General features: G+C 51.0%; 2 protein-coding genes across 3 annotated transcripts; one reads left to right on the top strand and one right to left on the bottom strand.

The window, feature by feature from the left end:
- Positions 1–2381: 2381 nt before the first annotated feature.
- Positions 2382–3794, bottom strand: LOC142596216 (killer cell lectin-like receptor subfamily F member 1). Its single transcript, XM_075725299.1, has 4 exons — positions 3758–3794; positions 2874–3080; positions 2647–2758; positions 2382–2505 (listed from the first exon to the last, which is right to left on the bottom strand). The coding sequence occupies exons 1-4, from the start codon at positions 3792–3794 to the stop codon at positions 2382–2384; spliced, it is 480 nt and encodes a 159-aa protein (XP_075581414.1).
- Positions 3795–4324: 530 nt separating this feature from the next.
- LOC104038870 (C-type lectin domain family 2 member D) lies at positions 4325–12421 on the top strand. 2 transcript variants are annotated; one of them, XM_009493383.2, is made up of 6 exons: positions 8123–8218; positions 8676–8878; positions 9898–10008; positions 10331–10512; positions 10780–10880; positions 11554–12421. In XM_009493383.2, the coding sequence occupies exons 2-6, from the start codon at positions 8731–8733 to the stop codon at positions 11690–11692; spliced, it is 681 nt and encodes a 226-aa protein (XP_009491658.1). In that variant the 5' UTR covers positions 8123–8218; positions 8676–8730; the 3' UTR covers positions 11693–12421. The 2 variants fall into 2 exon arrangements, with proteins under 2 accessions (XP_075581454.1, XP_009491658.1); XM_075725339.1 differs by lacking the exons at positions 8123–8218; positions 8676–8878; positions 9898–10008 and adding an exon at positions 4325–4450 and having other exon boundaries at positions 10366–10512.
- The last annotated feature ends 544 nt before the right edge of the window (positions 12422–12965 follow it).

The following is a 12965-nucleotide window of genomic DNA, read 5'->3' as shown; positions in this document are numbered from 1 at the left end:
AGCTTTATCCCCAGGGGAAACCCAAACTGGGTTCTGCAGCGGGGCTATGGAGATGGTGGCAAGAGCACCTGCAGTGTGGAGGGATGAGAAAGGAGCTCATGAGCAAGAACTTCCCGTGGATGCCTTCACGTTATTGCCACAGTCGGGATTTAGGGCCTGAAATCTGGCGGAATATTTCCCACCCGGGTCAGCTGATGCCTCTCTACTCATTTAGATGAGGTGTTGGATGCACAACATGGGACTGAGCAATATTTACGTTTTCCAGGTGTCCCCTCCAATTTCTTTCTCCTCCACTGAGTCCCAAGGGATCTTTTGGGCAGTGCCAAACTCACTTCCTTCCTAAGGATTGCCTGAATAAACGACCCTGGCTGGACATTATGGATTTATCAGAGCAAATTCAAGTTTTTTTGAGATATTTGAGCTCGCCTTGGCTGTGCGGGGCTGCTGTTTGAGATCACGTTGGCTGTGCGGGGCTGCTTTTGCATCCTCTCCCCCTCAAATATCGCTCTGGAGCAAAGAGGCTGACAGAACAAAGGGGTGGAGAGGAGAAAAGTCTCCTTTCTGGGGACAAAACAAAAAAAAAAGATGGAATCAATGACTGGGAGGTTTTCACGGAGAAGGAGTTGCATGAGTCTCCACGGCTGGTGGTGAAGAAAGGGCTGGAGAAATGCTCTGCCCAGAGTCATTCTCTTCGAGGAGAAGATGGTGGAAACCTTCCAAGCTCTCCCTCCTCCACCTTTGCTGCCACCCCAGCCCAGTCTCCGAAACCCCTTCGCTCAGCCATGAACATGGAGAAGATGATGGCTCCCCTCACTGTGACACAGTCCCAGTGCTGAGCAGCACCGGGTTGCCAGCTCATCCCCCTCGCCGGCTTTTGAGGAGGACTCAAATCATTGCCCTTGAATCTCCTCATCTCCTTTTTGAGCAGGGAAAAAAATAAAAACCCCAACAAAGACAAAGGCCCGTGCTGGTTTCTGTCCCTGGTAGCATCTTATTCACCTCCCCCTCTGCGAGGTGACAAAGGATGTGGCTTTTTGTGGTATCCACTCGCAGGATGATTTTTTTTTTCATCAAAATTACTAGTTGTGCCCCTACTGAGAAATTACCTTCCACTACCAAAAAGCCCAAAACTTGGGGCACAGCAGGAAGGAGATCTCTGGTGTGAGATCGCTTTGTCCTTCACCAACATTTTGTGTCCATACGGCTGCAGGAGTACAAGCTTGGGGTGTTTTTGGGATGGATTGGTACTTCCAATTCCCAAATTTTGGCGTTGCTCGCGATCCTTCAAGCGAGCTGCGAGATTTTTGCATGAAATAGCAAGGGGAAAGAAGAAATGGTAAGGGGAAAGAAGAAAAAACAACCAGAAATTCTCTTCGTCCTTTGCTCGGACTGGGATGACATCGGACATCGTCAGCTTGGCTGGGAGATAGTGATGAGGTTGCTGCTATCGCTGTTTTTATTAGGGAAAAGGGAAATGCACCCTGTATAAGTAGCCAAGACTTAGAATTTATTATCAGAGCAATAAATGCGTTAACTTGAAATACAACAACTGCTTCTTAATGCTCCAGTTACAGAAATAATCCGAATCCCCTGATTTCTTCGAGGCTTAGCCGTAAGACAGGCAATCCAAAGACAGCCCTTTCCTCGGATATTAAGCTCTTTGCCACCCAATGTGGCGACACAGTGAGTTTTCAGCGTCCCATGTTCCCTGGAAGAACGCAACATCGTTGGTGGAGGTTTCTTCCTCCTTAACCTTGAGTTTCCTAGGAGTTACTGTCACATATTTCAACCCCTGCTATTTCCTAACTGTTTATGCTCTTTCCTCTTACCGGTCCAGAAGGTTGCTTACACCACAATTACGGACTTCAGCCATGGTACGAAACTTTGCGAAACTGAGACGGAAAGAGATTGCATTACAGTAGGTCAGGGGAGCGCTAGTTATGTTTGCGTCCGTGTTTTTTCACCTGTTGCCGATATTTTGGCAATAGCAAGTGGGCTGAGCCGTGAGGCTGTAAGGTGCCTGAGCAAGCTTTTTATTGGCGACGTTGGGTATGAGTGGTACCACCCATCGTCCAGCGCTTTCCAGGGGTGGCGGTGGGGGGTCCTGTGGTGCTTTATAGGTAGTTCTGCGGGTTTCTGCTTATTTTTTATTTTATTTGAAAACAGGGATAAAAGTTTGAAGGGTGAGGGGGCTAGCAGAGAAGGGTGACTGGTCCTAGATGGAAACTCAACTCCATCCAAGCTGTGGTTTCTTTTCTCCTCCTCCCAAGCGAGGAGCAAGGGATCCCAAGCAAGGGACTGAATTTTTTTCCAGTGTTTCTCCCTGCAGGTTTTGCATCAGCTTGACTCAAAAGGTGTCTCCATGCGCTTCCCGTGTTGCTTTACATCTCAATGGCTTCCCTCTCGCAGATCCACTTGAATTCTGCCTGGCAGGTCTCTGAGTTGATTCGCTTGGCTTTCACCACCCTGCAGCTCCCCGAGTCCATGTTGGCCAAGACTTTGAACCTGACGGAGAGACGGGAGATGAAGCAGCTCCCCCCAAAATGCTCCCTCCCATCTCCCAAAGCCCCCCCGCCCCAGGGGCACTCTATCTGCAGCTGAGCGTCTCCTCGGGCAACACTCACAGAGAATCATGGAATCATTCACATCAGCGGGTCCAAGGCAGCCCCGTCCACCCAGGTCCAGTTTTGAGCACTGACTGGTAAGTGCAGCCCCATCCAGACGTGGTTGGTTCCCTCTGTGACGCTGGAGATGAATCCTGGAGGGGGGTAGAGCGGACAGTGGGACCAGTCCTCCCATAACACACCAGTGCATGGGTTTTGGACACGATGGACAGCCAACCACCCTGACATGGACCCAGTTTACATGGAAACCTGCGTGATTTACACCCCAGAAGGACCTGGCCGCCCGTGCTTTTTGCATTACCATCTCTTCCAGGTCCTGGATGATCAGCATTTGAGCTCTCCGCACCTCACAGTCCTTCTTCCCCTCATTCCAAACCCAACTCTTTTTAGACAGCCAGTAGCATTTCTCCCCATAGGCCACCCATTTCTTGGGGCAGAGCTTGCACTTGCCTTCTGCTGCAGGAAGAGATGGAGAAACACGCCCAGACCTCATGAGCTCCACCCTAAAAATCAGGCTCAAAGAAGAGCAACCTTCTTCCACACTCCCTGGACCACCATCACTTTGCTGCAGCTCTGCATCTCCTCCCAGTTCCCACGATTTTCTTTCTCATCCTTGCTTGCAGACATCTTATTTCCCTGATTTCTCTTGAACTGGAGGTGGTGGAAGCTGGTTTCTCCCCTTGAGTCCCATCAGAAACACCCTTTGCCAAACAACCAAGGCTTGATGATTTGGGAGCACTCCTCCTCCTCCCAAAGACCTCAGTGCCTGCCCGTGAAGCTGTTACTCTGCTTTTTTTGCAGCCTGTTCTCACTTAGGGGAAAACCCTGCCTGTCACTTTGAGTGACATCCTCGGTCTGGCCATGCACACTTTGGTGCCCTTTTTCTCGCACGTGTTGCCTCTGCCATTGCCTCCACGCTTGATGGCATGAAAATCACCACCGCAACCCAAGCAGTGGCCTCCCAGGACCAGCAATGGAGGGGCGCCTGAACCTTGGCTCCCCATGACCCAGCTCTGAGTCTTAGGGCTTGTGGTTAGAGCAGTCTGGAGGAGGGATGAGTTAGATCTTACACATTGTGACGGTATTTTCTACAAACAGAAAAAGAAACAGCAAGACTCAAAGTCACTTCTTACGACTCATGGGCTTGCCACCTGCAGCTTCTTGACTCATATTTCCCTGTGGAAAGCATCGTGCTCTGAGAGGGATTATTTCTGTCTCTGGGTGCTTGGCTTGCACGTGAACATCTTGGTTGGATGCATCTTCAATGGGTCAAGGTGGATGCCAGGCTTGGGTAGGTGACGATGAGCACGGCCACCTCCTCCTTCCCTGGGGCCAGGATGTCTGCGGTCAGGGGGCCGGAGCACCCCCCACCCCCCTGGCATTTTTTGGGGGGGGGGGGGGGGGGTTGGTGTCGCACCAATCACCCCCGACCATCTCCACAGCCAACTCATCCGAATAACGATGGTTTGCAGATGGCTAGAGCAGCATTTATTCATTTGCAATATTTATTTTAATTGTTTTTTCTCCAAATGGGGAGGGTGGGCAGTTTCCCTGGGGAAAAGGAGGGAGGGGGTGGGCATTGCGGAGGGTGCAAAGAACCTCCCAAGCCCCAAAGGTCTCCAGTGCTCCAAGAAAGATGGGGACGGCGCAGAGCAGTGACGCCTACCTCCAAGCACGCATTTCCAAGAGAGTTTGAGGGCAGAAACCGGTGGAGGATGACAACAAGAAACGGCGGTTTGGACTCGAACCCAATAAGAATGAAAATATATCTTGATCTCCTGGTAATCATCCTTGCTGCAGCTTGCCCCGTCTCCCCCTTTCCCTGTGCACCCCGAGAAGCGGCTGGCCCCATCTTTCTCCTATCAACCCTCAAGCAGGGCAGGCAGCCTCCGGTTTGGTGAGAAATGAAGAGTTTATCATTCCCAGGAGGCAGGGAATGGGGTGAACCGGGATCCGGTCAGCATCAATCAAGCTCCTTGCCCCTGAAAAAAAAAAAAAAAGTCCTGTTTTGGGCAGTAAAAGAGGCTGATTCAGGCAGTCAACCAGATGCCGCGTGTCTGTGGCCAAGTAACATCCCCAGCCCTCAGATGCTTCTACAATGACAGCACCAGGGGCTTTCCTAGGGCAGCTCAGACTCCTCCCATGCTTTTTCTCAGTGTTCAATGCTCCCAGCTCTCCTCCCCAAAGACTTTTCCCACCGGGTTTAAACTCCTGTCCTGCACGGGAGCATTTTCTCACCTCTCTGGACTGCTTTTTCCTTTGAGCCTGCTGCTTTGGCTTCCCAGTGGAGGAAAGCAGCAGCAAGCCCAGCACCTTGCTTCTTCCTCCACTGTAGCAAGAAGAGATGACTCAAAGCCACATTAGCATGGCCTGACTCCTGCTTCGCATGCAAATCATTTCAAAGCAGCTCCGCCAGCTGCCAACGCAGTCGAGAAGTAACCACAAACCTTCGGGGAGCAGAGCGAGCACGGTGCTTCCAGCACCACCCGTCTACAGAGCTCTGTTAAAAAAATCTCATCGACTCATGGGATCGTTGAGGTTGGAAAAGACCTTGAAGAGCGTCCAGTCCAACCATTAACCCAACGCTACCAAGTCCGTTACTAAACTAAGGGGAGAGTAGCAATTCCACGTTTCAGCAAAAATAATAGGGAAAGGAATGTGGTGGTACATCTCCCCCTGCCCCTGTTTTTCTGTTCTGTTTTTCCCCTTCACTTCGGCCGCTTTACGACCTCCGGAATTCCAGGCCGCAGCCTTTGTGTAGCGAGTTGGTCAGTTAAGTGCCCCTTAATTGTACCAGAAACTCCTACATGGCTGGAGCAGAGAGCGGCTCTGTTCTTATCAACATTCATGTTATGGCTAACGAGGGGAACGAGAACAAACAGCTGCCCCGGACAGCCTTGGAACAGGGTGGCATCATCGCTGCTGGAATTCCAGCAACTACCGACCCGAATTGTGGCTCGGGTGGAAATTTACTGGTGATTCAAGTCAATCATCTCACAATCCTATAAACGGCAGTCCTGAGTGAGGCCCTTTGAGCTCTCCTGGACCGCCGCGGGCCGCACCAGCATCTCCCTCCGATCGAAACGTCTCTCAGAGTCAGCGAAAACTGGCAGATTCCCAAAGTCTGCTGCTACCAGAACTCCATTGCCGGAGATCGACAACGGAGCCTGGGCTGCTGATATTCTTCACTCCTCGAGGCTCTGCTCTCGCCCGTTGAGAAATGCCAAGGCATTAGGCGTGAGTATTGCACTAAACTCGAGGGGAATTTTTAACAGGTATGCTCTTTTCATATCTACATTTATAGTTGAGTGTGCATGCATGAATCAATTTAAGTAGTTTTATAGATGTATGATTTAATTTTAAAAGGAGTTTTATATTGCTGTACTATTCTTACAGCATTACTCTCCTAAACCATTGACCAAGTCTGAGACGAGGACTAGCCCCAGCCGCAGCTGGGCTCCTCTCTGAGAAGGAGTTTAGAAAGCAAGGGGGTCTGTTCTGAACCTCGGGACTCAACGGGAGGGTGTCCCCCTCGCTTTTGCCTTTATTCCATATATACACAATGCTTTTATGAATTGTTTTAACTCATCGTGATTTAATTCTCTTTTATGCGCTTCTATGTAGTAATAGAGTGAACCTTGCCATCTTCGAATCTGTAACTAAGTCACTGTTTTGATCAATTTTGTCTAATCACTTTATTAATCATGGATGATTGAGTGCTATTGAAAATATTACAATCAAATTCTGCACTTCGCCACAAGTAAATGCTAACTTTTACTAAATCAAACTGTGTAAAGTCACTCATCCATAGTGAATCGACATAACCAGCAGGACTCACAGACCTGCATTCGTGACAAGGACAACCCTCTTGCTGCTTGGAAAGTCTTAAGCACAAAGCTTAAAGCACAAAGCTTAAAGCAAAAAAGCTTAAAGGAAAAAGCTTAAAGGAAAAAGCTTAAAGGAAAAAGCTTAAAGCGACCAACGGTTTCTTGAGGTTCAGCCCCTTTGCCTTGACTGCGAGCCCAAGGAGACACCCCGAAGGCAACACGCAAGCTGTCCCTCCCCGCGCGCAACGATAGTCGAGCGGCACCAGGAAGCCATCGGCAGCGGACGGACCGGCGAGGTAAGCTCCGGGGAATGCGGCGTCTGGTCTCCCTACGGCTGGTTGAGTCAGTCGGCTGGGGTTGGGATGGGGAGGACCCGCCCGAGGGACGGCTCTGACTTTGGGGGCTGAAATAATCAACCGGCTCAATTAAAAGTGGCGAATTGAAGGGGGGGGGGGAGGGGAACCACACCAAACCCCCAAATTCACAACTTTTCAGCTGGTTTTATTGAAGCTTTTGCCACCATGGGTGCCCTGTCCCCCCTGCCTCTTTGGTTGTTTTGAGTTCTGGACATGTTTTTTTCAACTGTTTTTTGGGGTGGTTTTTTTTTTTTTTTTCGTTGGTTGTGGGGGTTTTTTTCTCTCTGTTTTGCTCTTTTGTAAGCACTTTTCAGTGCTGATTTTTTTCCAGCCCCTTCTAGCTAACAGGGTTGCTTTCTCTGGAAGGGAATTAAGACAATCACGGTGAAAAGAGGAGAATAATTATATGATAAAAAGGACTTAGATTTGTTTCCATTAAGGGGAATTTATAGCAAATTTGGGGGGGCTGGAGTGGATCGGCTGGAAACCGCATGGGCTTGGGAGGGTTAAAACCTGGGCAGAAGTTCAGGCTGCGCTGTGTGACCTCTTAAATTTTTTTTTGGGGGGGTTGAAAAACACAAACCTCCAAGGGTTTTTTGTTTTTTTTTTTTTAATTTTTAAGGGCATTTTGTGTAATTTTTACAAAGCTGAAAGTGGAACTGAAGTTTTCAACGTGAGCTGGGGAAAGTGGAACTGGGGACTTTTTTGCTATCGAGTCGACGGTCTCGTTTCTCAAACATTATCTCAGCGCCTCAGCAGCTCCCGCAGCCCAGGGGCGCAGGGCTTCCAGCTCGGCCCCCGCTGGGAGATAGGACAAAGCCTGGGCTTCCTGCCATCCACTTTTGGCTACCAGCAGGGAGGGGGAAGCCCCACCCCTTTCCAGCCCACCCATGTTAAGACTTTTTCTCTTCTCTAGTGCCAAATTTAACCCTGAAACAGCTTCTGAAACTCCAGCTGAGCACATTCTCAAGCCCTAGATGTGCCTCCTGCGAATCCCTCACGCAGGGGAAGGGGAATTCTTTGGGCGTTTTTCCTGCTTTTTCCTGTTTACTGGGAACAATAACCCGTCCCTCGGTGGCTTTAGACCTAATTCCCAGAATGCAGTTTTATTGTTGTGCCAAGCCCAGCTTGCCAGGGCACATTCTTGGCAGGCTTTATTATTTTATTTTGTAATGTTAAAGTACACAATACCCAGGAAGGGGCTGAAAGCTGTTGCAACGCGTTGGCTCTGGTACAGGAAGACAAACAAGCGCTTGGCCCCCATGCAAGGGCGGGTGTTGGAGGAACTGAGATAAGGGTTTGCTGCTTGCAGCAAAACTTGTTTTGCTCTGCAGCAAACCACAAGCTCCGCTTCAGCCTGTCAGGGACTTTGCTTCCTCCCTGCTGCAATGGCTCCTGACCCCTTTTGCAGGTTTGGCTCCCTTTGTAAACCCTAAACCACTAAATAGTTACATTTTTTTTTCTTTCACCATCTTTTAATATTTAAACTCCCTTTAAACGTCTGGTTTTTCTCTCCCTTTTTTCCTCCTCTCTCCCTTTTTCTCTCTTTTTATCTTTCTCTCCCCCCCGTCTTCTATTTTTCCCCTCTCCCTTTTCATCTCCTCTCGCTTTGTCCTTCTTTGTCTGTCTCCTTCCCAGCTTTCTTTCCCCCCTCCCGCCCCGATGGGTTTTTAGCGTAGGACAAACACGCTCTCCTGCCACGGCTTCCCATGATACCTGGTGCCCACGAGGTCTTGGGGTGTTGCAGAAATAAAAAACAAAAAACAAAGGGCTTTGGACAGCTTGATGGGATCTTGCAAATGCAGGAGGCATGGCTGGCCGTGGGCTTTCTCAGACTTTTCCTTGTTATCACGCTGTGCCGTTTGCAGTCCCCACAGACTCTCGTGCATGTAAACCCCTGGGTGAGGGGCATCTCTACCTGCAATGGGGAAAGGAGCCCAAAAGCCAAAGTCTTCAGTGGAAGAGGAAGAAGTGTTGAACAACTGCGATAAGGGGAAAGGAGCCCAAAAGCTTTCAGAGCAAGGGGAAGCGTTGAACAACTGCAGCGATGTAGAGGAAGGATATAAACGTGGTAAGGCTGGGGAAAAAAATCCAACACTCCGGGTGAGGGCAGGGGTTGGGAAGAGCAACTCGCTCCGGTGGAACACCAGTGGGCTGGGGATGGAGTTTTTGGGTGGGTGCAGATAGACCCAAGTACGTCCACCCTGAATTTCCTGATGGGGCCACCTCTAAAGGCTGAAAAGCCTAAATCCATCTCCAGGTCCTCAAACACGTGTTGGGGTCTTTGAAGGACACGTCTGCCCCTCCTGCCTTGCAGGCCTTGAGCCTCTGCAAGCTCTCCCCGCCCTCCCCAGCCCCAGAGAGGTCCCTGTCGCAGCCGGGACTTGGGACGGACTGAGGAGCCAGCAGAAATTCCTGTGTCAGGAATGGTGTGGGCAGCAGGAGCAGGGAGGGGATTGTGCCCCTGTGCTCGGCGCTGGGGAGGCCGCACCTGGAATGCTGTGTCCAGTTTTGGGCCCCTCAATACAAGAAAGACATTGAGGTGTTGGGGCGTGGCCGGGGAAGGGCAACGGAGCTGGGGCAGGGTCTGGAGCACAGGGCTGGTGGGGAGCGGCTGGGGGAGCTGGGGGTGTTCAGCCTGGAGAAGAGGAGGCTGAGGGGAGACCTGATCGCTCTCTACAACTACCTGAAAGGAGGGGGCAGGGAGGGGGTGTTGGTCTCTTCTCCCATGGAGTTAGCGATAGGACGAGAGGAAATGGGCTCAAGCTGCGCCAGGGGAGGGTTAGGTTGGAAATTAGGAAAAATTTCTTTACGGAAAGGGTGGTCAAGCACTGGAACAGGCTGCCCAGAGAGGTGGGGGAGTCCCCATCCCTGGAAGTGTTCAAAAAACGGGCAGAGGTGGCACTGGGGGACATGGTTCAGTCTGGTCTACCCTTGGTTGGCTTAGAGTGGGCTTGGTAGTGTAGGTTAATGGTTGGACTGGATGATCTTAAAGGGCTTTTCCAACCCAAATGATTCTACGATTCGATGATTCTAAAAAGGAGCGGAAAGGACCCAGCCCACACGCTCTCCGGCTCTTTCCTCCCCCAGGGTCCATCACCAAGCAGCCCGACTGGAAAGGATCCCACTCGTTGCGGGTTTTCATCCCCGTGTGCGTGGTGCTGGTGCTCCTCATCTTCGCCCTGCTGGTGACCTTGACCGGTGAGTCCCATCCCCACGGGAAAGATCTGGACCAGGCCCTGCCCCATTTCAGGGAAAGGGGGATCACAGGATTTTCCCAGCAGCAAAGCGACGCTCCCCAGGCAAAGCGCCAAGCCTGCTTTGGGGGGAGGAAACCCTGGTTTGTTCCCTAAACCGTGATCCCAGGCATCCTGGCTCCTCGCTCGGTCACGCCATTCACTTTCCCAAGGGCATCATCCCCAATTCCCTCTCCCCCTGCAGCTTCTAGGAAAAAAATAAAAAAATCCCATTCTCCCACTTTTTAGGGCTGCCCGTGCATCTTGGTCATCTTTTTCTTTTTCAGTGGTACATTTGGGACACCGTTTGCCTCGCCCCGAGTTCTTCCATGTGTGCCCAGACACCTGGCTTGGTTTCCAGGGGAAATGTTATTATTTTTCTAAGACTGAGAGCAATTGGACCGACAGTCAGGAAATCTGTGAGACCATGGGAGCTTCGCTGGCCCTCATAAACACCGCAGATGAACTGGTGAGAATTGTGCTTCAGCCCCTACACTAGCACCAGGGTGGGGAAATGTGGGGGAGGTGGGAAGAGGCAAAAAAAAGAGGAGAAAAAAAAAAAAAAAGAGAAAAAAAACAGACCAAAAAAACCTGCTTGGCTCCAAATTGCACCCGGTGCTGTAGCCAGGAGCAGATGCCTTGGGGAAAGCGCCTGGGTGGGGTGATGGACACAGGTGGAAAAGAGGAGGTGGGGAAGACAAGACAGCTAAACCCACGACATTTCTTTGCTTTAAAGGCCTTCATTAAACGCTATAAAGGCAAAGCTAACCACTGGTTTGGGCTGCGCAAGGAGGACGACAGCTGGTGGTGGACCAACGGCACAGCCTTCAACAACTGGTTGGTCCAACTCTGTCCATGCTGGGTGATGGGGTTGGCAACCAGGGCAGGTTTCGTAGCATGGAATCACGGGACGCTTTGGGTGGGAAGGGACCTTTAGGGATCACCCAGCCCAGCCCCTGCAGTGCCAGGGACAGCTTTAACCAGCCCAGGGTGCTCAGACCCCGTCCAACCTGGCCTGGGATGTTCCCAGGGATGGGGCCTCCACCGCCTCTCTGGGCAACCTGTGCCAGTGCCTCACCGCCCTCACTGTAAAACATTTCTTCCTTATATCCAGTCTAAATCTGTTCTTTAGGTTAAATAGGCAGAATCCCCTCCCTCGCCCCGCTGCCCACGCTGCCGGGGATGCGGCCCAGGATGGGGTTGGCTTTCTGGGCTGCGAGCGTTTGTTGCGTTGCTTCTCCCCGCCTTGGATGGGATTTCTGAGAGGGTCTGGGATGACCCATCCTGGGACGGGGACCTTCTCCCGCCACCACGCCCAAGCATCACCCGGCTTTCCATGGGAGGTGGACCACGGACCAAGGACGCTGCACGCCAACCCCCTATTAGATACCCTCAGCCAAATGCCACCCTTTCTCTCCTAGAGAGCAAATCCCATCTGTGCTTAATTTTTTGGGGGTAGCTTTCTGCTTCCCCTCCTTTTCTTGCTCTCCTGAGTGCGGCTGCGTTGCAGGTTTGAGGTGCGGGGAGGTGGGTCCTGCGCATACCTGAACGAGGAGAGGATCAGCTCGTCCCTCTGCAACACAAAGAAGAACTGGCTCTGCAGCAGACACGATGACTACGTCCTCTGGAAGCAAAAAATGTTCCCGTAATGAAAGATCCCATAGCCAGGAGCTTCGTGCCCGTTCGCCAAAGTGGATGTGAAGAAACGAACACCTGCTTTCTTGGTAAAACCCTACACCAACACTTTTGAGTTTGTATTTTCATCCAATTTTCCGCTCAGACAAGCTAGACTCTGTCATTACTGCTGGATCACTGCATCAGAAAAAGTTTATTGAGTGTTTTCTGTGCACTTTGAAAGCTGTATTTTGCCTAGAAGCCAGTCAGCTCCATAAGCTACTCACTTGAGGGAACGAATTTCAGCAAATAGATTTTCTTCTTGTTGGAAGAGGATGAAAAAAGGAGGGGGAGGGAATCTAGTGCAATGGTGGATTTGCATGGCCTTTTGAAATGTTTTAGTGTTTTTTTAAAAAAAAAAAAAAAACCAAAAAAAAAAACCCCACCCCAACCAAACGCCCGCAAAACCAAAAAACTCAAACCCCAACCTGCCCACCCTAAAAATTCAAAACCCCCAAATGAAACAAAAAAGACCCCCCAAAACACCATCAAGACATAATCCCCAAACACCCCTAACCCCAAAGACAAAAGAAAGCCCCCAACCAAGCCCCCCAACCCCAAACAAAACAGCTGCCTGCCTCTGCTGCGCCCGGGGAGATGCACGCGTGGCATCAGACCGCTTACCGCAGCCGTGGATCAGGAGATCCTTTTCCCAACGGAATTACGCGAGGTGGATAAGCATGTAAATACACATTACAACAATACACTTGGTGCCCGCCGTGCTCTTCTTTTGCAAATCCGCGTGTCCTGGTTTCGGCTGGGACAGCGTTCATTTTCTTCCCAGTAGCTGGCGTAGGGCCGCGTTTCGGATTTCGGATGATTTGGATTATTCAACGCCGGTAACGCGCCGATGGTTTAGTTGTTGCTGGGTAATGCTTGCACCGGTCAAGGACTTTTCAGCTTCCCGGGCGCAGGAGGAGCTGGGAGGGGGCACAGCCAGAAGAGTTGATCCAAAGTGGCCAAAGGGCCGTTCCGTACCGTACAGCGTCGTGGTGGGTACAGAAAATGGGGGGGGAGTTGGTTGGGGGGCAGCGATCGCTGCTCAGGGACTGGCTGGGCGCCGGTCAGCGGGTGGTGAGCAGTTGCATCATGCATCCTTTATTTTGTATCTCATCATTATTATTATTTTCCCTTCCTTTTTTAGTCCTGTGAAGCCGTCTTTATTTCAGCCCACGAAGTTTACTTTTTTTTTTTTCCGATTCTCCCCCCGATCTCCCACCGGGGAGGGGGAGAGCGAGCGAATGGCCG

This window comes from Pelecanus crispus, chromosome 29 (genome assembly GCF_030463565.1).
Source record: "Pelecanus crispus isolate bPelCri1 chromosome 29, bPelCri1.pri, whole genome shotgun sequence".
Classification (NCBI taxonomy): Eukaryota; Metazoa; Chordata; class Aves; order Pelecaniformes; family Pelecanidae; genus Pelecanus; species Pelecanus crispus.
This window is presented reverse-complemented; position numbering and strand designations above follow the sequence as displayed.

What these genes read in the sequence shown, in the direction of transcription:
- LOC104038870 (XM_009493383.2), top strand. Translation starts at nt 8,731, where the DNA reads ATGGGGAAAGGAGCCCAAAAGCCAAAGTCTTCAGTGGAAGAGGAAGAA. An exon ending in CCTGCTGGTGACCTTGACCG is followed by an intron (nt 10,009 to 10,330) that starts GTGAGTCCCATC and finishes TTTCTTTTTCAG; the next exon opens with TGGTACATTTGGGACACCGT. An exon ending in TAAACACCGCAGATGAACTG is followed by an intron (nt 10,513 to 10,779) that starts GTGAGAATTGTG and finishes TTTGCTTTAAAG; the next exon opens with GCCTTCATTAAACGCTATAA.
- LOC142596216 (XM_075725299.1), bottom strand. Translation starts at nt 3,794, where the DNA reads ATGAGTCAAGAAGCTGCAGGTGGCAAGCCCATGAGTC. An exon ending in AGGTGGCAAGCCCATGAGTC is followed by an intron (nt 3,081 to 3,757) that starts GTAAGAAGTGAC and finishes CTCTTCCTGCAG; the next exon opens with CAGAAGGCAAGTGCAAGCTC. An exon ending in CTGGGGTGTAAATCACGCAG is followed by an intron (nt 2,759 to 2,873) that starts GTTTCCATGTAA and finishes ACCCCCCTCCAG; the next exon opens with GATTCATCTCCAGCGTCACA.